Raw genomic sequence first — 27471 nt, 5'->3', positions numbered from 1 at the left:
AGCAAGTTCTACCATCTTTTCACTTTTCAAATACAGGCAATATTTGGGTAGATTCTTACTGCTGTATTTTCGGAAACAATCTTTTGCTACTAGAGAAAAGAAAACTCAAAAACTAGAGTGAAGTAGTTTGGGTTTGCTTTTTGTTTTTGTTTTATTTTTAGAAAAAGCTTGAAAAAAACTTGTCACATGAAACAGAAGAATAGATTTTAAATGACTGTTACTTAATCTCAGTACAAAATCAGGGCGTGATTCTTACTTTTCCCCTGAAGCAGAAATGAAACATTTAACCGGAAAAAAAAAAAAGCTGACTCACACATGGCAGTAAAGGTCCCTGAGAAGCACAAACACACCTAATAGACAATGGGAACATTGCAGTTCTGTGCAAAGAGACCACAAAAGGATACTAAAGGCATGAACTCAGCTGTCCAATACAGCAAAATATAATTTAACTGTCACCTTTCCCTCTGGAAGTTGTGGTCTGGCTGAATAACAAAAATCACTCAACTGATGCAAGACTTAAGTGAAATTCTTTTTAAAAAAGGTCATATTCCAAGACTTGAAGGGAAAATTTAAGCCTGAGGGAAAATTTATTCCAAAGCTTGTGCCATTCATGCCTCAGTGTTTGAAAATGTCTAGAGGACCCCAATATTAGAGAATACACAGATCAAATTACAAGGGACAACAGGAACTGACACACAACTTTAAAGAAGGTATGTTCCAGCTCAATGCAAACCTCTTTTTTACAGAGAGATCCCAAAAATAATAGCAGAGAAATAAGGATTTAAAACACATTCCTACAAAATATTTTTCTTCTCAAATCCTAGAATGGAATTTTAAACTTATTAAAAAAAGAATCAGCTTTGGTGCTATTTTTAAAACTGTTTGTTACAACCAGGTATCACCATCATCTCAGCAGTAAAATGTATTTTTCAGAATAGACCTGTGGAGAAATGGCATAAAAGCCAAACTGGCAGGAGTAATGCTAGTGAAAAGGGCAAGTCAGCTTGGACCCCAGACCTACTTGGAAGGTTAGGCTCCACATCAGACCCCATCCTTCAGGAAAGAAAGAAAGGAAACATTTCTCTTTGCACCTGTACAGCCTATAGCAAGGTCAAGGGGCTTCTTCTACTCCTGCACAGAAAACCTTGACAATCTTCCTCAGCTAGAAAAGGAAATTAATTTATTATCCTGTCATGAGTGGGAAAGTTGGGCTAGATGATCTTTGATCCTCTCTTCCAACCCCAACTGTTCTGCAAATCTGTTTTATGGTATGTTGAAGACAACATCTGTAACATACTCTGCTCAGCCTACGCTATATAAGGCAAATTCAGAGCAGTGCTAAGACTGGAATACTGCTCATCTCCTAATTCTGTAGATGTTTCATCATTAATCTTGGGTTTTTTACTTCGAAGAACTGAAGAAAAGCTGTACAGCTTTACTCCAGTAAAGTGCACAAAACAAAAGGAATAAAATCTCCAAACAATACCGTTCAGCCTAAAGCAGAAGCAGCAGGAGCACTTCAAACTAGAACCAGAAAAAAAAACCCAGTTAATCCAAGTTTATTTATTTAAGTGGACAGCAAATGAAGACTAAAAATCTCTTAACATTTCCAGATAGGAAGACGCTAATTCAGTGACTGTAACTATGCATCATGCAATCCCAAACACTCTGGAGTCCTTCGGAGCTAAAACAGTACAGCGACAAATAATGATCATCTTCCTATATGGCACCACAGAAGCTAGGGCTTATAAATACATTTACTATGTTTTTCTGGCAAGTACTTACTTCAGTGAAAGAGAATAGTCATGCTTGCTTGTTTGACTATTTCTTACAAGGTAGCTACACTCCTTACATAAACGTAACAGGTTTTCTGCATCTGTCCGACTGATTGCTCCATGATACCATCTAGAAAAAAAGCAAAGAGGTTAATACACACACAAATATTCCCACATTCGTACTGCTTTCACTGCTTATTTTTTTAAGGTATGAATTGTTACCAACAGCACATGGATACCTTTAAAATCTAATATATTATTGATGAAAAGCACTAGATGAAGTTATTACAAATTGTGGAGGCTTACAGTTCCTGTCAGCTGAGGGGAAAAACTCAGATCAGGAAACCACGCAATAGGATTGGTTTTCTATGTACGAAATTCTCACTTATGGCAACACATTATAATCTGTTTTGGAAACAGATCCATGATATACACATTTGCTCTATTTCATTCTTGGGATATATCAGTTTTAAAACTAATATACAAAATAAAAAAAACAACAAAAGCAAAGAAACAGAAGATGGAAAATGGAGAATATAGACAGTTAATAATGGAAAACATTTGCTAAAATAAATATTTTAAAAAGGAGAAGAGTAATAAAGTTGAAGATCTATTGAAAAGGCACATTCTACACAAAGCTGTGGCAACTCTGGAGCGTTATACAAATCTCTAGTGGATCTGGGGAGTGGATGAGAACAATTGAGGGGAAAAAAGGAAATTGGGAGAGGAGAGGCAGGTCTTTCATTAAACTAGCCAGTGCAGACAACGAAGCTTCTCAGTCCATGCTGCTCTGTATCAGCTTTCAAAATCTCAGACTCCACAAGTAAGCACTTTGACCCTTCCCTGAGTTTCCAGAGCAATGAAATGTCTCTGTACTGTGCCAAACATGTCTCTGAGGAAGATCTCTACCTCCCTGCAACTGCCAAGTGCACTTTGGAAAACTATTTGACACTACCACATTTGCCTAAGCAAGACAATGAACACATCAGAAGCACTCTCTGTCTGTTCTTACCAGGAGCTGTTGCTTGCTTTGCGTAAAATGATTTTATTCCATTTGTTCTTACTCTAAGAAAGATGCTCCAACTAAAAGATAGGTGAATAAAGACTAGATAAATATCTTTGACAGCAATCATGCTCTTAACTGCCTTGTGCTGGTGTCTCCATTGTAAAATCCAATGAATGTGCTAAAAAAAAATGTTGGTGCCTAGTCTGCATAAGAGGGAACTAAAAAGAGGTTATACTTTGTATATTCAAGACAGACTAGAAAGGGAGGCCCTGACAGCTTCATCACCTCACAAATAAGATGCAGACACAGATGCAAATTATTTCAGGCAGTCTCCTCCTCATCTCCCATTAGATATTTGCTGGTGAAAGATATTTCTTAACAAGCAATTTAAAGACTAGACTGCCTTCTGTGTGTGAGAGAATAATAGTAACACAGATGTGAATCAAGAAATGGATTTGGGAGAATTTAAAAACTTTTCCTATTAGTTGCAATTATCTTTATTTTCTTTTCTTCCCAAAGGGCCAAATAAAACAAAAGTGAAATATTACCGTACCAAAATAAAGGAGATATTCAGAGACTCTGATATTCAGAGAGAAATAGAAAAAGAACACAGGGCTAGTTTGAGGAAGAAAAACCTGCTTTTCAGAGTTGAAAATAAAACTGTTGATAATATCAGATTCAGATGTGATGTCTGGAAGCTTTTGTGGCTACACCTGACAGTAAACAGCAGTATCCAGAAGTGCAACTGTTTGTGAGTCATATGCTCACGTAATTGGGACACTCTGCTCCTGTTCCAGCTACCTAGTGCGATGAGCAAAGTGCAATAATCAGCTTTGAGTTCCTGAGTGATTTGCTGTTCAACTGTATTGGGTCTGTTTGTCCTGGGTGTGCTTATTTTTTAAATTCAGCATATAAACATTTGTGAAAAACCGTCAAAGATTCAAACATCAGTGATGTGGCCTTAAAATGTGCAATGACAGCTTGTGAAAGACACCAGTGCAAAAGTATGGGATGTCTTCTAAGATACCCTGGAAAACACAGGCACACAATGTAAACCTGAAAGAAAATTCTAACATAATCACACACTTTGACCCTTAACAGGATCTCCTCCCAGGTTTGTAAGGACCCTGATTGTGGTTTACAGAATTCTCTTCCAGACATCCCTTACTTGGTCAATGGTCAGGTTTCAGCCACTGAGGGGCCACAACTCCACTGAAGACAGAAGAGCAGCAGCAACTATACAGTAAGTATAATAAGTTGTTACAGCTTATATAATGCACAACACTATTCTGTTTCTGAGTTAGAGCAAAACAGGAAACCAGATCTTGATTATAAGGCTGGGAGGGATTCACTTTCAATAAGACAATGGAAACAGCAGAACACGCTTTTTCTTTACACTGTTATTGAGGAAATAGAACAAATTACTTTGATTCCCCTGGGTCCATGAGTTAGTAAGTTCATAGTTACAGATTCCTCAGTCACAAGAAACTTAAAATATTTTCTTAATATACTAACACACCTTGGTGTTTCTGTCTGTTTAGAGAATTTCCTAATCTAACCACTCACTTGCCAATTTGTGTGCATCCTTTCCTTTAGATCTTTCTGCAAAAACAGACTCCACTTTTGCAGAAAAAGCAGGAAGGGTTTGGCATATGTTGTGGAGATGTCTCACACTACTAAAACCTGAGTAATTTGAATTATTATGAATAATCAATGGTAAAATAAATCTAAACTCCTGCACTTTCTGATGCATCACTGTTAACTGTGCATGCATTTGAGGTTTGATCCATCATACTGAAGAATCAAAAATAACCTCATGTCACTGGCATTTGAATACTTAAGAAGGAAAAACTAGACCTGCAGTTTTCAGTTGTAACATTTAATTGCAGTTATACTAAAAGACAGAATGATGCCATAATATATTTATGCGTCAAGAATTAGGTAACAGAAACTCAGCTTCCTGCAGTTTAAATGGAAATTTTAAATGTATTTGGGACTGGGCGAGCATTTGGTGAGCTGGAACTTCCCAACTTGGAGAACTAAATTTATAGTTAAATTTACAGCTATTTAGTTATTTAGTTATTTACCTAACAACATCACATTCACAATAATGGTTGCTACTTCCTCTACTGGAGATAAACATACAATCAGTCAATGGGCAGATGGTTCAAAGGCTGAGATTGATTAGATGAAACACAACAACATGCAAATGATATTATTATCTGTTTCAAACTTAAGTTTCCAAATACTGCTTGAAAAATAACATGTCAAAGGAAAGCAATTTCTGGAACTACCTCTTCTCATACACTAGGAGAGGACTCCCTCCTACTGAGGATTTGAAGTGTAAAAGGATTGTTAATCCTCCCAATACCACTAGCATTAAGGAACAAAGTATTCTCACAAAGTGCATACTCACATCCATGCCATATTATGCCCTCCCTCTCCAGTGCAAATAAAGTCTGCCTCTAATCCAGAATGATGGTTTCTGGAGTGGACTGACTTCAGCGACTCAAGACACAGTTTCTTCATTTTACTTCATGAATCCACTGGCTTCTCAATGCCCAGGAATATCACTATAACTGTTGTAAATTGCTCCACATGAGGATTTTTCTCTGTGTAGCAGGAATTCTGGTCCCTTTTCAGAGGCTGCACCTTTGGTATGATACAGGACAGCGGGTCATTCCATCCCACAAGCCAGTCTGTCCAAATTGTTCAAAGAAGGGCAAGAATGAGGCAGGATACGGGCTACTCTTGTGGATACCAGATGTTCATTACAGGGAATTCTCCCAGAACCTGAATTTAGTGCTGATAGAAGTGCATCTAAATACCACTCTCAAGTTTGACAGCACAAGGGTAGAAATAACAATCTGCTTTCTGAAAGCTGTTTAAGTGGTTTGGAGAAGAATCACAGCCAAATGCAAGGCAAATCTGATGTACTAGAAACATGCTCTGCAGCCACAAATATATAGGATTCATGCACCTTTAAAGAGAATTTGGTTAAATGTGATATACAGCTTCTTTTTCCTTAATGCAGTATAAACAACAAGGTTGAAAATGGAGTAACTGCACACACTTGACAGATAAAATACCCTGTTCCTGAGATGAGTTTCCTGTTTAACACTATTTTGTTCTCCCACAAAAATTACTTACACTCCACCTGATTAGGAAGAGTAGGTCTTTGGGGATACTGAGGAGGGAAGGTGGACAGTAGGATCTGGACACTTGCTGCCCCTGTAAGTGGGGAGGCAAAGAGCTAGAGAACAATTACTGTGCTTACTTACATCTGCTTTTCCAGCTGAATAGTTGGATCTATTCTCTCTCCCAGGATCCCACAAAATTCTGGACTGCCATGTTTGATGGGTTTAAATCCTCCTCCAGGTGCTCTTAATTGCCTGTGCTGGTCACTTGAGGAAGAAGGAGATGCTTGCCGTTTCCCACTTCCATTAAACTGGGCTGCAAGACACACATTAATTACCTTTCCAGGCAAGGTTAGCAAAGACCAAAAGAGTTGTAGCAGTTAGAGAGGTTTTCACACCCCGCAGAGAATAAACATATGCCCACTAGCATTAAGATGCTTTATCTACAAAGTTACATGTATCACATAAAGTGCTTCTTACTATGCAGAGTACACAGTCCTAAAATTCTCTTGCTTTTCCAGTAAAAGCCTTGTTTTACTCTTTTAAACCTTGTTACAATAACTACTGCTTATCTTGACATTTGATACTTTGATCCTCTAGAGATGATGTTGTTACGTAGCAGTAACAAGCCTTCAGTCACCTGCCATAACTCCAAAGGCAAGTAAGTGAGAACATCAGTTTGCCTCAGGTTATGTGGTATCATCCTAACAGTGATCTGGAGGCAAATCAGGCAGTGAACACCCATCTATCCATATCAGAAATGCTGTCAAGCAGCAAAGAATTAACAGTGCATCCACTCACACGCTAATGGCACAAAGCTTGTGCCTTTAAAGTCTAGGAAACAGAGACAAAAAAGAAACATAGCCTTTCATAATTTCTCTCACTAACTACATTATTCAAAGAAAGGCAATACAACTTATTTTTCAAAACTGTAATTTATTAGAGCAGTGCAACACCTGTAGCCAAGCACATACTAATGATGTCAATATCCTCATTCTACACTTGCAGATTCCACAAAGCTACAATTTAAAAAAAATAAAAAAATTAAAGGACAGAATGTTGACAGGAACAGTGAAAGAATCCACCCACATTGCTCTCTATGGGTCTATGGTCAAAAACTAACACTCCCAGCTGCAGATTACTGTATCTGAAGGTCATCTAGCGAGGATCAGACAAGAGAACCTTCACTGTCAGGAGGTAAAAATCACAGTGCTCACAAGCACAAATTGCTCAATCAGCCCCAATGTGAGTTTCAACAGCAATACTGGGGAAAAACATTACAAGGAAAACTGAAGGCACTCCCTACAAAACTTATAGGCCTCAAGCATTTAGAAGTGAATATACTGTAACACACAGCCAAGTAGGCACGCGGTTGATAGCATTGTTTTAAAGCAGATAGCTGCAATGTTCAAGTTCAAGAAGAAAATGCACAGCGACATGTTGGATGAGGAAAGTGTTTTGGAGCTCTTTCTCAAAAATTTATTTATGCTTTTGTCATGAAGCTTAGCACACTTCCAAATCCCCCCTCTACTCAGAGAAAGTAGGCACAATTTTTATTATTGCAAACTTGGGGTAACTGTATTCAATACATTCCTAAGTATGCATGGTGGAAATATGCTGATTCTTTCTTAATATAAACTCAGATTTAGCCTCATTATTGGATAATGAAAGCTGATTAGCGTAACAAAGAGAAACATTGCATGTGGGTACTTGCCTGTGACATATATGAGCAGAATTATTATTTTAACTCTAAGAAAAACACCCAGCTGTAACTTGGGTACTCTCTGAAAACCAGTGAGCTTATTGCCATCTTCTGAATATGGAACATGTTTCAGACTCCAAAAAATTCACAAAACCAACTCCGTGCTGATTGTTAACAGCTATATCTTTACAACACGGAATCACAGAACGGCTTGAGTTGGAAGTGACATTAATGATTATCTAGTTGCAACGCCCTAAGAGCAGGGAGATGCCACCACAGGCAGTGATTTAGTGTTTAGTGATCCACTAAACAACACTGTTCAGAGTCCCAACCAACTTGGCTTTGAACAGTTCCAGGGAAGGGCCATCCACAATGTCACACAGGGCAACCTGTTCCAGTGCTTCACCACTGCTGACTAAACAATTTCCTCCTAACATCTAATCTAAATCTCTCCTCTTTTAGTTTAAAAACACTCCCTTTTTTCTTTTAAGCTCTATATGCTTGTGTAAAAAGTCACTAACATGATGGTAAGAGGTAGGAAACTATTCTCCAAAAACCAGATGAAGTTAAACTGCAGATGCTTTTGAATGTTAGGGCTTTTTTCTCTGTTTGAAAAGTTCAGACATGTCTCTGGACTTCCTTTTTTTTTTTTCTTTTTTCTTTTTTTCCATTTGTTTGTGAATTAATTTGTCAGAAAGAAGCAGTATTGAAGGGATATCCAGACAGATTAAAGTGACAAATATGATACTCAGCCAGGTACCTGCCCACCCAATGTTGTAATTACAGGTCTGAGTTTTGGCTGCTATGAATCTTCTCTTAAACAAAGGTAAAGCATATTCAGCCACTGCAGTTATGGAACCGACTGCAATACCTGACACTTCCACAGTTTCCATGTGGCCTCTCTTCCACGGCTCTGTAATTTCTGACATACTCCGGTGACAGCAGTATGCCAGCACTCCTTTGCTTTAAGTCCCTCAGGGTCCTGGCAACACCTTTCCATGCAGAAGCAGTAGAAGTCAGAAAAAGTCCGGCGTTTTTAATTCCTCCTTCCACCGCCCCATCATCAGTGTTGGAAACTACTACCAAATGACCCTCTTGACCATTGAGACACTCTTTATAAGAGAGGGAAATATACATTGTAAAGCAATACTAAGATTTGCTTTAGAGACTTCACAGGCATTTCCTTTACCTGGAGGTTTCCTGTGCCCACATGGCACTTTGAAGAGGGCAGATTTCTCATAAACTCTGTGGAAGCCAGCATCAGTGCAACATTCTTGAATGAGCCCTCCAATACCCATACTATCTTCTACCTATCCAGTGGGCTCTCCCTGGTGTTATCTCCTTTTCTAGAGACTTGTGTACCTGGAAGCTATTTTGTTCCTGTTACTTTGCCAGCCTCAATTCTGGGCAAACCAGTCTGCCCAGTGCAGTAGGAGTTCTCACAAGACCTGCTTGCTTCCCATAAAAGCCATCAAAAACACATTTTAGCTGTACAGCCTCCAATAAAACAACCATAAATTTGTTTGTGAAAGAACTCCAGCTGCAGAGAGTCAAAATGCTGCATTCCACTTCTGCTACAGAGTGACATGTCTTTTAGCACAGCAAAATCCATAGGCTACGTTGCTCCATCCACAGTGCCAGCATGACACCAGCTCCAGCCCCACCCTCTGGAGTCAGAGCACAGACACACTCAGCCTCAGCACATTTCAAATCTTGTGCAGTTTCATTCTGACAAATCTCAAAGTCCAGGTTGGAGATAAACAGGTTTTAGCTATGCTCCAGCAACACATCTTGAAATCATGGCAGAAGAACAATATTTTTTCCTTCAAAGAATTGCATGAGTAATTAGGTTCATGGTAATTCCAGTGTTGCTTGCCATTTTGGTTTGTTTCTACGGTCTGTCACCTGACAAATCAAAAACATTTGCTGCATAAGTCTCCGCATCTGCAAAAACAAATGTCTGCTGTTCCCTGCAGATGAATTTCTCAAATAGGAAAGTTTCAGCAGAGGATCTCCATGTAACTGGGAGATGGAAACTGTGAGCCTGTAAAGCAGGACTAACCCATTGCTAAAATTTTTAGTAGTTCGACCAACATTGCACTTTTCAGAAAAACCCACTTCAGCTAAGAACTGAAAAAACCTTTTCCTAGGTTCCACTGTGGAACCACCAAATAAGTCAGAAGAGCACTTCATACATCTCAGCAGAGGGTCAATACTTCTTCATTGCAAACTTTCCACCATTTCAAACTTCAGACTTTCCTTATTTTAAACATTTACTACTCTTAGGACAAAGACGAATGCTGGTGACACCAGATGAAACAGCAGCTTGCAACTATGCTTGTAGCCAATCCTTGGACATTTCTTTGTGAAACTAACTAATCTGTAATGAATGGCAGATGTAATGAGAGAAATCTAATTAATCTCAAAAAGTGTTTACTCTTGTTTTTTTAAATAAGAATTCTCCATGCTGAACTTGGAAGTAATCCAACCATATCATAATACCATATAATTAAACCTTTCTTTAGTCTATTAATTCTGTAAAGTAAGATTTTGCTCTGTGTGCTTTTGTAACTGCATAGTACTGAAATATTACACATAAGCCAATCATAAAATCTTGTATTGAGCTGACCTTGTTAATTTACAATTACATGTAAAAGCTGAAAAGTAGATATAAAGAAAAACATTGACAAAACTCAGGTTCTTCATTTTAAAACAACTCAGAAACACCCTATTTCAGAATTTACCCGATAAAGACCAAAAAAGTGGACACAAAGATGAATACACAGCTTAAGACAAACTCCAAAAGAATTAAAACTTATTGATTTCATATAATATGACCAATATGTGAAGGATAATGTCTACGATTACATATGCACATATAAAACATGTATGTTTTTTATATATATATCTTTAAGACCAAACTTTTAAAACTCATAGTCCCATCTCTCTAGCTGCCGTATTACTATTTGAGAAGTTTGTGAAGAGTGATCTCACCGGCAGCAGATGTATACTGGTGCCACAGCTTGTATCTCAGCATCATTAAGCAATGAAGTTGTTGGTTTTTGAAAGAAAAATCACTTCTGGGTAGCAAACAATCAGCAACCTTGTGTGGGGAGTTATGTGACCAGATCAGGTTGTTTATGCAGTCATTTCTTCCCAGAGGATGAAAAAAATATGAAGATGGAGACTGCAAGAGCTCCTTGAATAATTGTTTCCAATGCTTAACTGTTCTTGCAGAGAAAAAAGCAACTTGAGTCAGAACCTTCCCTGATTCATCTTATATCTCATCTTCCCATCACACACCTGCTTATTTGTGAAGAAACTGGCTCCATCTTATTGAGGATCTCCTCACAGGCATTAGAAAGTGCGCATTAAGTCCCACCCAAAGTCTTCTGTTCTCCAGGCTAAGCAAGCCCAGTTCTCTCAGCATCTCTTCACATGTGGTGTCATGTGCTGCAGTTTCTTGTCATTTTGTTGGCTGTGTGCTAACAAAAATGTTTATCAACATCCCTCTTATATCAGAATCCTGCCACAGCACTATGCATAGTTCAAGAAATAGGAAAAAGAACAGTCACTTTGTCTGAGGAACAGTCACTTTGATTCATCCACTAGTTTGCTCCTATTCAGACAAACATGTTTTAGCTTTCGTCATGGTGAGGAGCATTGCTAGCCACATTTAGGCCACTTTCCCCCAGGACTCCTAAAGCCCCTCCTATCAAAGCTGTATCCTAGCAAGTCAACCAGATCTAGGTCCATATCACTGCAGGGGGTTAGTCTGCTCCCAATGCAAGTCTCTTCTCATTAGGTTTTGTAAGCCTATTGTCAGTCCATTTCTCAAGCCTGTTCAGGTTCCAGAATGGCATCTTTGCACACACTCTCCCCTCCCTTGGCTGCTATTCCAAGCTTGATAAGGAGCATTTCCTCTCCTTCTGCTCTTGGTTACTAATAGGTATGCTACACAGGAAGGGTTCTTCAACATCACACTTGTAACCAGATTCCAGAAAGAGCATGAATCACTAACATTATCACTAACATTATCCATTGAGGTCAATGACTCTGATAGGTTTTAGCAGATCTCCTGGTCCACCCATCTGGGCTACAATATTCCAAACACAGCTGATGCCACAGCACAACATGCTGAAAGCTAAAGTCAACACAGATGGCACCTACTGCTCTCTTTCCATTAAGAGATCTAGTAGTTTTAACACAGAAAGCAAACAGGTTTGTCAAGCAGGATTTACCCAAGGTAAATGCACACTAACTACTCAGTAATCATTGCTCTCAGGCTTCTTCCATGCTCACTCCCACAGACACATCTCTTCCTGCCTCACCCCCAACACTTCATCACACTGTCCCTTTGAGAATTACTCCACAATTTCAGGACCCTGCAAACCAGCTTCCTCATCTTAGAGATACTCAACAATAAACACTATCTACACCCCATCCATTAAAATGAAGTAGGGACAAGAAGTGTGAGAATCAGGAGTTTTAGTTATATGAAACAAATGCTAAGATGATTGACAACAGGTTGGCTGAAGTACCAAACAAACAGTGCAGTGTTCCATATTTCTGCAGCAGGTAAAGATTTGAGATGACCAACATTCACTTTCCAGACATTTCTTCACGCACATAGACATCAAAAGAGCATAAGTATTTGATTTACCCCAAAGTCAAATACGTATGCTGTAACTGTGAGAGAGAATTTTGAGGCTGGGATCTAGGAATCCTACCTGCCAAAGCTGGGATGGTGACTTTGTTCCACTCCCACGGCTGATCGTACTCATCTGCAGGCCTGTCATCATCCTGTGGCAATTTGCTTTCTCGTAAACGGCGACTCACCACACTTTCAGAATCAGATTCCACGCCACTGCCTTCTGGTTCATAGGGTGTGTCGTAGAGCTGCATGTTTTTCTGATGGGACTTCATGCCTTCCTGCTGTTGAAACTCTGTTGGCAAGGAGGAAAATTGCATCAGAATCACTACTAACCATGTCTTATCATTACAGTCTGTAATTTTAGAGCATTCAACTTCCACCCATTTCTTAATAGCCACATAATTATAGAGATGACAAGCTTGTACAAGACTTCTAAATTCTACCTCTACATTGGTAACTGGCTGGAAGCAAAAGTTTGCTCCAGTTAACAACCACAGCTTCATGCCTCCACCAACATTTCCCAGCTTGTGCAGAGCCAGATTGCAGGAAGCACACAATCCCTGCCAGCTGGTATAAAGCACACTCACAGTAACCGTGCGTAAGTTCACAAGAACACTGAAATTTGTGTCTAGTTAGCTCTTCAGGAGGAGATGGTTCTGAAGTGAAATTTGAAGATACAAAGAACATAAAACAATAAATCCCACAGTAGAATTGTATATGCTGATAAAAAAAAATTGTCTGCATTTATGCCTACAGAATATCAGCAAAAAATGAAGTAGGACTAGAGTAAGAACACTAAACAAAAGCATTAGAGCTTATCTCACATCAAGGGGGCTGTACCTTCTTGAGCAGAATCATAAGAAGCAGTAAGGAGAAACAGGCACAAGAGGTAGCTCAAGAGATCCAAGTGGTACACTGTGGGTTCCTTCTTCCCCTGGTGTGCAGTGCAGCCCTGGGAGAGGTTACCAGGTAGGTCATGGGAGGTGTCTCCATTTTTTGGAGTTTACAGAACCTTGCTTAGACGAAGCCATGGTCCCTCCATCTACTGATACAAAACTGAGCAGAGTGAGTTATAGACCTGGTGGCTGTGCTACCATTCAAAGGGAGCCAGGGACAATGGAAAATGGCAGGCTAACAGGCCAGAAAGCTGCTCAGCAGAGAAGGACTTTGGGATCCTGTATGATAGCAAGTTAAACACGAGGCAGCAATGCACCCTCACAGTAATGAGGCACAACCCAACCTGGGGTGCATCAGAATGTGGGACGCAGATCAAGATTTTTCCCCTCTACTCAGTGCTGGTGAGGCCACATCTGGTCTACTGGGTCCAGGTTTCACCTGCCCAGCACAACAAAGACATAGAATACTGCAGGAAGCTTCCGCAAAAGGCTGCGAAGCTCAATAATGGGACTGAAGCACTTTTCATATGAGGAGAGACTGAAAGAGTTGAGACTTGCCAGCTGGGAGAAAATAAGCTTTAGTGAGGAGATTATTAATGCATATAAATACCTGATGGAGAAGAAGATGAAGACAGACTTTTACTGACAGTGCCAAGTGACAGGCCAAGATATAACAAGAACAAAATACATAAAAAGTAAAAATATATTCAATTCCATCTGAACACTAGAAAACACATCTTGATTGTGATAATGGTCACACACCAAAACAGGTTGCCTGCAGAGGCTATGAAGGATCCATCTTTGGAAATATTCAAGATCTGACTGGACATAGTTATGGGCAACCCATTCTAGCTGATCCTGCTTGAACAGGATTTTTTTATTAGATAATATCAAGAGGCCCCTTCCAACTTCAGATATGGTGTGATTATACTGACCACTGCAACGATAAATATGAACATCAATAATGTAGCAAATCGCAAAGTTATGAGAAGACTCAGCGAGAGAACTTTTTAAGCTACAAATGAAGCAAAGATCTAGAGCAGTTCTCACTGTTACTATAACAAAAGTCATAAATCAATTCATGTATCAACAAAAATATTATAATCAAGTCATTTCTCCAAACCACTTCAAGGTGCAGTGTAAAGTCTGCAAAATGACAGTGCCCGTACTCCTTGGAAAAAGATTATTTCATTTATACATTAAAAATCTGGAAAATTTGAAGCCATACACACAGAAATGGATGAAGATATAAATACAAGCAAGATAATCCTGTTAATTTCTAGTTATGAACAACCACATCAAGAAAAATTGAGAAATTTTTGAGAAAGAACTGTAACAGAAAGAACACACAACTCTCTTGAATACTCTGGATCAAAAAGACAAATGTTTTATTTCCTCTAAAGTCAGAAAAGTGGTAGGTATCTTTTTCTCTTTCAGTACTGTAGACCCAGTAAATGCTACACCAACAGATGTGAACTTCTGAGGAACAGAAGTCATGATTCACCCAAATCAGTTGTAAATGCCAAACACAAATTTGTGTGCCAAGTACAGCTGTGCAATTGGCTCTTTGTATGTAAGCACACTTCAATACAAGAACTCTTGCCTGATATTTTTCTTTTACCCAGAAGACCAAAGCATCAGACCATACAGAAAAGTTTACCAGTAAATAGAAGGTGGTTCATGTTCAGGGAGCATAATTAGAAAAATTATGAATATTTGATTCTAAAGTAGAAAAGCTTTTCTAGGAAAAGCTACAACCTAGAAGGAGGGAAGTGCAGGGCCAGGAACTGGACTTAATGATCCTTGTGGATCCCTTCCAAGTCAGCATATTCTGTGATATATAAAAACATATGCATGTATGCACATACACGTATCTCCAATCTCTTTTGTAAAGCTTTGTATAAATATGCTTGAAAATTCACCTTTGACAGTATTCGTAAATAAAAGTAATTTTACTAAAGGCTAAATCAGAAAAAGTTCCTTTCAATAAACGGCAGCACAACTGAAACGGTACCATAAGCAGTATTAGCATTATACACACTGATAGCTCTGTGCAAACTTGATACTCAAGAATCAAGTAGAAGACAACAGAACATTTGTGATGAAGCATTTCTCATGGTAATTTTATAGCCTCTAACAGTGCCAGTTCTAAGGGCTAAAATAGTCTTCAGAATTATTAGGAAGTCAAAAACTATGTTAATTTAACTTTTCCTTTAGAAATTCACTTTTATGAACTATATAATTTGAATTCTTATTACTGGTTAAAAGTACATTTGTATACAATTCAGCATTTAAGCTAATTGCTAACAGAAGAAGCAACTGGTGAAGTTTTGAGAGCACTAATTTTGCTAGCAGTCTGGAAGACTCCCACAGATAATTCTTGTGAGATAATTCTCACAGATCAGAGGTAATTACAGAATCAGGCTCCAGAAGTTTGGTCACCTGTAAAACCAAGAACCTGACCAGGACAGGTACAGAAGTGAGACAATACAATAAGATACAAGACTCAACTTGACATTGTTCTTCCCACTTGGTTGAACAATTCCGATAGTCACATACAGAACAGAGCTCCACAGGACAAGCAGCCGCATCAGCCACACCTTAACAGCCCTAAATAATTCAACAGGATTACACACAGATGCACTGTATTCCTGAAAATAGTTTGGAAAGAATTAGGGGATATATCATCAGGGAAGTAGAACAGCTATGAAGTCAACAAAAGGAAATGTTGAAAACATTACTACTTGGTTACAGAACCCAACAGGTAAATTTCCAAAAGGATGCAACAGACTAAAACACAACCAGATCATTATAGAATGGCCCAATGCCAACAGGTATTTCCCTCATCTCAAACTCAAGCATGCAGGAACAAGAGGTCAAACAATGTAGTTGCACTATTAAAAAAAGTTCTGGTAATATAAAAGCCCATTTCCCCAAATCAAGCACATCTGTAAATGTCACCAGGCAGTAATAAAGTCAATTCCATTTTACAAACCCTTTTTTACATTTCTTTTGATTAAACACGAGACAAGCAAAATGCAGGAGTCTTACTGCCACAATCACATAAGAAATGTCAGTTATATAATCAAAGAGATTCCCTGAAGTTAAGGACTTGCAAGAGTTTTTGCTCTCCTGCATGGTGAAAGACAATGAAAAATTATTCTGGGCAGGTTGGGAAGCAAAGACAGGTTCCTGTACTACAGTAACAGCACATCTTGCTCATCTACATCTAATATGCAGGAAGAGTCTTAACCTGCAAGAGACAAAATCACTAAGTTACATCAATTTCTTGATTTTTTTCAACCCCTGCTATTCTATTGAGAAACCTTTTAAACTAATTACATGAAACAAATCACAGCATCAGTGGTAAGACAGACATACGTGTTTCTTTATCAGTCTTCCAGCAATCTGTAATTTATGCATGCTCCACTGAAAACCAGGGAAAACTATAGTGCAATATGATACAGTCACATTAACTAACAGATTGATCAACAGCAGCACAATAAAGCCGTTTTGACTTGCCAGTATGTCAGATTTCAAAGTGCACTGGCCCACACATATCAGGTACAAAAGTGATAAATCAGACCCCTCTCCATCTCAGCTACCACTTTCAAGACCGGTGCCAAATTAAAATGACAATGCTACCAGCTCCTCAGCTGCTTTCTCTAGCCAAAAGCCCTGTCCTAGTGAGACAAATCTGACTATGAAGGTCTCATGCTGGAAACAGTACTAAGATGCAAGGTCATCTAAAATCTAGCACTGAAATTGACTTTTAAGCTATGTACAAGGGTTAGCAACACCTAAGCCTAACAAGCCTAAGAGCAATACAGGACAGAGAACAGAATTCTGCTGAAGTGATTTTTCAGGGGACATTTAGCTGCACTCAGCTCCATTCAACAGCACAGAATTCACAGAGTTTATCTGGCTACACTGCTGAATAAAGCTTCATCCTATTTCAGAAAGCATGAAACAAAGTACTTGGAAATACTCCTAACTCCAACAAGCAGCTGTTGCTAGAAACCCTTTAATGTAAGCACAATGATTTTCAAGGTCATTTTTGCATGCAGTTGAATTTGGTCAAATACAGTTATTTGCAGGAAGCACAGTAGTTTCTTCATTCATTTATTTAGCACACATTAACTTGTAAACACTGTGCTGGAATAAGGTTGTACAGAAGACAGCTGTCAAGCTGTCAGCTTGAAGAATTTCTGTCCTCCTACCTCCGGATTCAGACTACAGGTCTCCTCCAGATGGTTGCTTCTCTTCTGCTCTCTTTCCAGAAGTCAGCATTTAAACAACTTCAATCCTACTGACCTGGATTTAGTTTCCCACTAACCAAATAAAAACCACAACCTGCTTATATTAACTAAACACCAAAGTGTAACCAGCCTGCAGTGAACACCTAAAACTATGCTGCTGTTCTCACTGAGTGCATTTGTGTCACTCAAATCTACCAGATAATTCCTGTGACAGGGATCTCAACACTAAAGCGACTTTGTCTGGAACTCACAACCTTTCAAGGCACACAGACAGACCAAACAGTTATCATCAAAAAGATAGAGGTATTTAATTAAAGCAAGCAAGCAAACAACTATACCCTGAACAGAGTCTACTTCTTGCATCTCTTCCTCCTATATACACAAAATTCCCCATAGGGAGAGGGAGAGCTTCTGCAATGAGAGAACAGGCTAACTTGTCTTCAACTAGGATAGTCAGAGCAGAATTATGAACAGCAGAACTTTTGGAATGGGGATTCAAACACTGTATATTCAAAAGCCCGAAAAGGGCAGTCCACAAAGTGTTTGGAGCTCTTGCTATAAACACACTGGCTTTCTGTGGATAAGTCTGGGGAAAATAAAATACCATATTAAAACCAAAAAAGGGTATGTGAGAACATAACTCAGGAACAAGGCCTGCTTGTGGACAACAGCCAGTTGTAATCCTTGTAATCCCAGCTGTCATTGAAAACCAAAGCTATCAGTGGAAGCAGAAAGAAACTTGAATATGCTCAGGTTCACATTGAGAGGCACTGGTGAATATCTGATGTATTTCCCACAACATCATCCTGACAGCCTGGCAATCTCTAGCAGGTAAAGGTCACATCAGGGCCAGATCTGATCACAGACAACAAAGTCCCATCTGCAGGAGTCCTTGCTATCAAGGCGTAAGCTTTTCTGAAATGGCCCAAACCTCTGCCCTTGAGGCTTCTAATGGAAAATCACTGAACTGGCAAGTAATCACACTGAAGGGCAGTGAGCAGTTTGCTCCAGGTGTATGGGTAGGCAACACATCAACCAGTAACTTGCCAGTTTGCCACAGGCATAAAACAGATTAATGCAAAGATCACCCTGATATGAACATTTGCTTCCATTTAACTAATTCCCAGATAAACAGGTCAAAATACTCAGCCAGCTGCTTACTTATCCAAGCCTCACCATTAACGTTTCTTTCCACATCCATTTTGGAAAGACAGTCTGAAAGTATTTCAGGACTTGTGATGCAGAATTCTCATTTTATTACTGCAAAGGCCATTCACTAGAGAAGCTAAATTTTACCCCTGTTCAAATTTTGCCTCAGGTCACCAGAAATCAAACTGCTTTTTACTCTGCTTCCAGATCCAGCTGGATGCCTCCAGCTGCTGGGACACAAGGGAACACCAATTACATTCCAGTGGCAGGGAGGGCTGTTTTGCTTTGAGACTGCAGCAACTGTCACCCAATGGTAATTATCACAGATTTTGCTGCAGAAAAAGCTGGACATGAGAAGATCTTCCTTCCTTCAACTTTTCTTCCAAACAGAAGCCAAGTGACTCAGAAGTGAGTTACTTTCCAGGAATGAACAGGCGTTTGTTCCCCTGTTCCCTGCGAGGGCTTGGCAAAACCGCATGATGTGAAAACCACCAACATCTTCACATTGCCTGCATCATGCCGGAAATACCACTAAAGTCCAACTATGACTCATTACCCCAGGAAGAAGCATTCAAAGCAACCTTACATTCCAACAGTCCTGATAAAGAAAAGTTGTAAGGCCAGTCAGAGCACGGGCAGGGAGGGAGAAGACCGTTTATGTTAATTATCAATAAAATACAAAAAAAATTTCTGATATTTTCCATAGAAGGTATGTACTGAATTAAAACAAGCAACCACTACCCTGCCCAAGAAGACAGGAAGCACACATTTGTCATTGTGGGTGGGAAGGGTGAGGAAGAGGAGGGGTAAGTGTTGGTGGAGTCAAAGGATGCTGATTAAAAAAACAAAACACATGGGAAGAAAACCAAAATACTAGTGGCCTGGAAGGACAGCAGTACTGCTTCTAAATGACATGAAAATTATTCTTGGAGATGTATTTCTCTTTTGGCAGAGGCAAATAAATAAAATGATTAAATTTCATCAGTTCCCTGGAGGCAGAAATTTATTCTACAAAGCCTTCCCCCTCAACACCATATTTTCTGTAAGTAAGCAGTGATTCAGTGATCAAACTGTTTAACTGTCAGTGTAAAATTCTTGATTTATGCAGACTTTGCCTCTTTGGAGGTGCTTTGATGCTTCTGACCTACTTATTCCTTGCACATTTTTCAGTAAGACACAGAAGAGGAGTAGGGATGCCCTTTTCATTTAGAGGGGACAAAGAATCCAAAAAACACCGCAAGTCTGTACATCTACTGCTGCTTGACCAAGAGCCAACTTCAGATGCTGCTACAGCCAGTTACATCACACTGCTATAGTTCTGGCTTGTTTTGTAGGTTTTCTTGACCTGTTTGGAGTACTGACCTTTGGGATTCAAGGATCATTGTTTCATGGCCTAAACAGAGCAATCCAAGTGGCAACCAAAAAATTCAAGATCCTCATTCCATACGTCAGAACTTCTAAGATGTGCAAAAGAACATTCATTTCTCATGGTAAGAGGGAATAGAAGCCCTCGGAGAAACAGAGTGCTGTGCTGGGATTTCCATGTACACCAGTTAGTACAAGGGGTCTCATCAGCTCAGAACATGAACTACAGCGTCCCAAAAGATTTGCTTTATGATCAGCACAAACAGAATAAATTCTCTTTGAAAGTCATCCTAACACCAAAGTCTAAATGCCTGTTTTAAACAAGCTAAAACTGTCCCATGTCAGAACAGACAAGTTTGTAGAGAATATGACCGTTTCCTGCAGTTAGATCAGTCCTGCTGCTCATGACTGCCACTGACAGCCCCCATGTCCTTGCCAGTGCTCTTCACCAACACAATACCTTACCCTCACAGGAATCACCTTGAGGGAGGACAGGAATGGAAGAAAATATTCATGATTTAAATATTCTTCAACACTCACACAGAAGGAAGATTGTATCATGTCTGCCTGTGAGAATCTCTGTGTGCTGAAAGGTTACTCAAAAGAATCAAATAAGATAAGCACTGATCAAAATAATTTTTTTATCAAGTATAAATATATATGTTCATATACTTGGGATGATATTGCAAGGAATAACCAGATGTGAGCAAAAGTGAGTTTATATGACCAAGACAAAATAGGCAACTGTTTCCTGAGAGCTGGAGGTTTAACTATGAGAATTATGCAAAAGGGAGTTACCTTTTCTGCATGTAACTGACTTTGAGCACAGCCTGCTAGGGATGTGGAAGAGGGCAGAGAAGGATAAGCAGGTAGAGGCCTCCCTCCAGACTTCCTCCCCACTATGCCTTGTGGGAAGAAGTTCCCTACAGGTACAACTTACATGGTACAGTAAGACTTTTGTAGCCAGAAGAAATGCCATATCTGATTTAACAAACTCAGATGAGATATATTCTCAGCCAGATGAGACATGTTATCTTCTTTTAGCCACCTGCTAGCATTTGCTGTATAGAAGAAAAGGCAGGGAGAAGAACTGCTATTTAATAATACCTAGAACAGATTTATTCCACAGTGGAATGGAATGGCTATGTCATTGAGAGGAACACAGAAATGCGAATTGTGCATTGTTTTTGTCCAGTCTGTGAATGACTGTGTCACCATGATTAAAAAAACCAAAAACCAACAAACCAAAAAAATACTCAAAGACCCCCAATTGCCAGCTCAAAACATAGCCTGAAACTTCCCTGATGCCCATTATTTTAGCAATTTTTTATTAGTAATTTTTTAAAAGAAAAATGCTAAGAAACCAATGAGAAACCAAAGTTTTAGAAGCAATATCTGATGCATTTGCAAGAGCTCTCTCCCTCCACTTTCTCCAACCAGCATTCCGGGAAGAGCAGGAACTATCAGTACTGTTTCCTCCTTTGGCAGGACTTAAAAGCCACACAGCATCTGCATGCTAAACCATCTGGTTTTTCTCCTGTTCACTGCAAGGAACAGCCACAGTGATTATTTGCCACAGTGATAATTTGCAATTTTCCAAGTGGCAAGTTGCAAGAAGCAGAGATCAGCCACCGTGGTTATTTACAATTTTCCCCACTTTTACATGCTTTCCCCAAGGGAAGTATTGTCCTAGTTGCAATCTTTCTGTTCTGTCATTCAAGCTCAGTTAGAGGGATAATCCAGGAACTCTGATCAGCACCTAAGCATCTAATGAAGATGAATCACCACCTCTTGGACGTACAAGCTTTCCAAAGGTTAAATAACTCCAAATGTTAAACTTCAATGTAAATTTAAGCCCAGCACAGTCCTACACATGTATACCGTAAGGATCATTAATGTAGATATAAAAAATGGTCTGCAATTGCTGTTCAGCCCTGGGGAAAAAATGGTTTAATTTAGAATTCTAGCTTCCCATGATTAGACGAAGAAAGCCACTCAGTTGTCATTATATGCAACCATAGATTTTACTTATCACAATGCAAGGCCTTGCATGCATTAAGTGACAGCTGACAGCACAGAAAAAGTGAAATGAAAGGAAAATGTTTCAACTCATTCTCTTTGGCCTATCATCTCTTTACTCATTGTGTCAAGTAGGCCAGCAAGGGATTGATAGAAGGAGAAACTTGTCTCTAGCATTTGTAGGATTTTAAATACTCTGCACAGAGCTGTGCAGCTGCTAATACTCAGTACCTTGCCTGTGTTTGCAGATTCATCTGTAGTTATTATACTGTCCATTCCTAGTTGAAAGCCCACTTGCAGAGTAATCTGTCAGTTACATGGTGTTGGGTTTTCCCCTTGGACAAGACTTATATAACAGTACAGAACATACAGCAGTGTTTGAATGTATGCAGTATACAGTCTATCACTCAAGAGCATTTGTACTTACACTGACACTTAACAGCAAATAAATCTGGTTAGCATTCAGCACAGGATCATTAAGATTTTTCTTTTAAGAAAGCAAATGACAGCCAAGTGCAATCAGCATCATAAATCAGTACTTTTTTTCAATTCTTGCAATGGAAGTATCACAAATTCGGAAGAGCAATATTTAATATCTTCCAATTAGGTCAAGTCAGAAAACGCCATGTTATAAAAATTCACTGCAATCATGATCCTGATGCATACAACTGAGGTAGATTTTCCAGTAACACTCTTACTTTCCAATACGCATCTCTAAACCACCAAGCAACATTTACAATGCACAAAACCACTCCCACGGAGACAAATGTGGAAGGCTGTATTTTTTGCTACATTTTTTTTTTATTTGTTTTCAGAGATGGATACAAAAACATCCTTTAAAAAATAGTTAGGAGAGGCTGTCTTTTGTTATACTTTATATTCTACCATGATGCCAGGATCTCAGTGATGGTGCATGTCACAGCCAAAGGACAGGGCAATAGTATGTGCTACTCAGCAAAAAATATAATACAGAATTAAGGGTATATATGAAATACATGGCCTTTTTTTAACTTCATCTCACTCTTCCCTTTCTATTTCAACTGAGGCAGCAGCACAGACACCTTCAAGACAATCTCAAGCTGCATTAGAGCCATAACTGCTGCTGCAGAACTTGCTTAGAAAAAGCTCATGCTCTTCTGTTTTGCAGTCCATCCCTGACAAGTGCAACTGTCGTTTGATGGTACAAAAGACAAGAGCCAGAACAGCACAAAACCAACTGCTTCATCACAGCAATTTTCAAATTATCCACTCCACAGAAAATGAATGCAGAACTGAAAGCAAGCCGAGTTCCTTCAGGCAAACCTGATTTCCCCCAGGTTTACCTGCGCTGCTTTAATTATTAGTGTAACCTTCAATAGCATCAGTTTTGCATGCCTACATCCTGTTTCATAAAACCAAGATTTATGTGGACTCTCCTACTTCAAGACACCAACACACGAAACTAAGCAATGCACAGCCTTGTTCAAGCTCAGATGAAGACTGAGTATTCCCATCTTCTATTTGCACATTGGTATTCTTCAACAAATTTAGTCATGGTAGCACAACACAGTCCATCTGGAAGCAGAAACTCACTGAAGGCTTCTTAGCTCCTTACCTGAGTAGGGATAACAAAGATTAACGCACATATCAGCACACCAACACACACCAAAACCAGCTGAGGCTTACCTGACCTCAGCCAGAAAGAACTCCTGCAGACAATTGCCTCTAATTTAGCAGCCAGAATGGTAATGGACAGCTGGGTTTGCATAGATGCTTGAGCTCCTCCAAAAGAGCATTTCAAGCAGAGTTCTTAATAGCCAGAAATCAGAGAAAGAGAAAGCTGTATGTTTTTGCCACCCATTACATAAAATGCAAAGAGCACAAAAATTGTGGCTCTCACCACTTCTCACTGAAGTTTTAAGTTCATTCTATGACACTGCTGCAAAGTCACATAAAACTGTTGGTAAACTTACGTGGCAAGATGTACAGTTTCTGTGGCAAAAGTAGACAAAGAACTAACTGGTTGAATCCTCAGCTCTTGTTTACTTTTAAGGACAAAAAAGCACTCATCTGGTTTGGGTTCCCTAACTGAAAAAGGCACAGGAGAAACTGCAGCTACTACATTACAGCTGATGTCAAAAACAGGCTTCATTTACTGAAGGTTTCACTCATATTTTGCTACTAGGGATTTCCAGAGTCTGTATGCAAAACCAGCAGGCAAAAATTTTATTCATTTACTAGCAAGCTAAGCACAACAAAGAGGACAGAAGAGCTGAACGGCTATCTTGTTCCCTCAAAGAACAATTCTGTTTACCTCATGCTTAACTAATACTTCCTGTACCAGCTTTTTTGACTTAACTTTTCTGTACAGTGCAGATAAAAAACCCAAAGTGATTTGAGTGAGAATAAAATATGAAAGAATGATTGAGAAAATTCTTCTGAGAAAAAATTCTCACTAGCTTTCTAGTGAAAATCTCTCTAGTTTTTTTAGACTCCCACTAATCTCCAAAAAGGACCTTTGACTTGATCACAGCTAGCTGGGGAAAGGGAAGAAATTCCTTCTGACTTGACAGCACATGTAATGTCCACACTAGTTTCCTTTTAAAAACTATAAATCCAGGTTAGGCTAGAAATATCTCTTCCCAGGGTTGTCATCCTGACACTAGCTTGTTTATTAACACATTGCTCTTAAATATTTTCACATTTCCTTTGGCTAAAAGCCTCTTTGCAAAAGATTAAGAGAAAAGAGAAAAGGAAAACAAAGCATAACTGAAGATACATACCAGTGTGCCAAAGGATTTTTGTATCACATTTTGTCCCAAGTGCATGTCTCATTTTTTCTTTTAGTATCACTATTACAGCTTCATATAACAAATCCCTGTAAAACTCATCAGCAACAGTCTATATCTCCCATACACTGCTGATCCTTCATGTAACACATTCTCTGCATTCTGCTTTAGAGCAACGTTGCAAGAACCAATAGAGCTGGCACCAGTCTGAGAAGACTGAGAGCTGAACTGATAAGCTGGTAAGATGTATCTCTGATGTCCTCCTGCGTAATTAAATAACACTCCTCCCAGTCAGGCCCAAAAATGAGTTTACAGTGCTCCCTTCCTTTGCTGTGGCAGACCACAACAGTATCAGTCACCTATGCTTCCATCATACCTCCACCTGGAAAGCACCCAGAATTCCTGCCAACAGAGTCCAGAAGTGCACAAACAGGCCGAGTGCAGTCTGGAAGCCCATCTGTTCTGCCTCTGCTCCTTCCCCGCACAAAGTGAACAGCTGTCAAGAATCACACTCCCTTGCTGCAACAGCACACTTTCAGCATGGATTCTGCCCATCTAGGGTTACCTCCACAAAACCAGAGTATTTGTGGATAAGCCCCTGCTCAAGCTACATTTCAGCAGACTGTTTTCTTGTGCCTGACAGTCACCTGCTGTCTGGTCTTCCCAGAGATAAAGTTTAAAAGGATTAATATTGGGAACATACTGTCATGGTGGTGAAGACAGAAATCAACTGAGACTAAACTAACACAGGTTCCAGCATTCTAGTCTGGGATATGCTGACTCTCACAGCCACTTCTCCCTTTCACAAATCAGTTGCAGGTTCATAAGATAAGCTAACTTGAACAAGATCTCAGGAAGTGGAAGTGGTCTTATGCAATGTCCTACTTGAAGCAGGTTTTAGCTACGGAGTCAGACAAGGTTAGTCACATTCCAGTTTCTCAGTCCAGTCTTGAAAAATTCCAGAGATGGAGACTACACAATCTCACTTCTCCACAAGATAACCTTCTCCACAATTTGACTGTCTTAATAGTAAGATTTTTTTTTTTCCCTGTATTCAATGAACCTCTTAGTTTGTGTTCACTGCCTCTAAGCCTTTCCAAGCATGGAAAGAACAGATGGAACACTGATTAAATCAGAGTCTACAGTCTACATTGGTCTGATTACAAGGGAAAAATGCAGAGCAGTTTCATTTTTTATTTACTTTGTTCAATTTAAGGGTTTATACAACTTACACCAATCTCTACAGGACAGGCAGTGGATCCCTTCATGGCTGTATACTTGCATGTTCAGGTGTGTTCTACCTATGAGAATCCTTTGCACCAAGATGAAGTACATCTTTTCTATTCCACTAGATGACCAGAGAAGTGACACCTTCAAATTCAACATACATGGTACTAGAGTGTAGGAGTCGGGGGGAGGAGGGTAGAAGTGAGATGGGAGGGAGATTAAAAGGACTTGAACAGGTCAGCAAGACACCAAATGAGAAAAGAATAGCTCTTTCCCCTTTGTAACCAAAAGAATACCAATATTCCAATGAATACTTTACTGAATTCTTTTCACTCTAGAGTCACAGTTCTCATTTTTGTATTTCTGAAGAGGCAGCTGCTGGAGCTCTAAAATTACAGATCCCCTTGGACCACACAGACCTCAATACTACTCCAACTGCTGCCAGAAGCATCACTGTCTTGAAGGGACAGGCAATTCACATCCTATATTAAAAGCACCATTGCTCTTAAGAAAAGCAGTCCAAAATCTTGAATCAGCTTTATCTGGGGACCAGAAGGATGAAATAGAGGGAAGACCTGTGGTAACTGGTAGGTGAAAACAGACATAGAATCAAAGCTACATAGTAAGAAACACAAATATAACTCTCTATGCCACAGGCAACACTGCATGCAAAGCAGATGTAGGCACCAAGCAAAAACCACCTGCATACATTACACATGTTCCTTGTATTAGGAAAGCAGAAAGATTTTGTCAAACTAACCATCTTGATGAAAATTGGCTTGAAACTACTTTTTCTTCTCAAGTCTTCCAAACTGCCAGCAAGGGTTAAACAGCATTTTGAGCTCACTGGTTTCTCCTTCCCAAATATCCAAGCATCCATTCCTTTACTTTGCTTTTTATGCAAGTACGTAGGCCATATTCATCAGACAGTGAGCAAGTAAATTGAATGAATGAAGTTACAGTCCTTCAACATGCACCCTCAAGTAGTCTACTATAATTCTGATGTACCTTTCCAGAGTTTTTGACATCTTGCTTCTATTATTTTGGGCACAAACTTTGTCTTAATGAAAACAAGAGTCAACAAGCTGTGAAAAACTCAATTTTTGTTCAAGCTTGTGATTCAAGTTTCACATTTAGCCTATTCTCAGACTATATCAAATTAAAAGAGCAAGATGAAGGTGTTGAAACAGGGAAGAAACTCCACAAACAAAACCAACATTAAATTAAACATGTAGTACTAAATGTTAGAGAGAACACTTCAAATCTTTAACATAAAGAAAATGTATTAATTTTTTGCATAGCTAGTTTCCAGCCCAGTGATGCACCTAGTTACAGTAACCACAACATATTGCAGTCTCTCACCATGAGAAACTAAGCTCTATGCTTTCTGGCTTTATCTTCTCACAGTCACCCATGAAGACAGGAAGAGAAGTACTGATGATTCTGGCAACTGGACATGCTTCTAAACTGGTAGGGTTTCACAGCACAGCTTTGCTCAGAGAACATAAGCACTT

General features: G+C 39.4%; 1 protein-coding gene across 1 annotated transcript in view; it reads right to left on the bottom strand.

Moving 5' to 3' along the window:
- SHB (SH2 domain containing adaptor protein B) overlaps nucleotides 1–27471 on the bottom strand; it is a 59773-nt gene that overhangs the window by 9427 nt on the left and 22875 nt on the right. Inside the window, exons 3-5 of the mRNA XM_058827080.1 lie at nucleotides 12351–12566; nucleotides 6063–6234; nucleotides 1786–1905 (exon numbers count right to left, since the gene is read on the bottom strand). Of these exons, the coding sequence (XP_058683063.1) occupies nucleotides 1786–1905; nucleotides 6063–6234; nucleotides 12351–12566 (508 nt within the window). The remainder of the gene's footprint in view (nucleotides 1–1785; nucleotides 1906–6062; nucleotides 6235–12350; nucleotides 12567–27471) is intronic.

This window comes from Poecile atricapillus, chromosome Z (genome assembly GCF_030490865.1).
Source record: "Poecile atricapillus isolate bPoeAtr1 chromosome Z, bPoeAtr1.hap1, whole genome shotgun sequence".
NCBI lineage: Eukaryota > Metazoa > Chordata > Aves > Passeriformes > Paridae > Poecile > Poecile atricapillus.
This window is presented reverse-complemented; position numbering and strand designations above follow the sequence as displayed.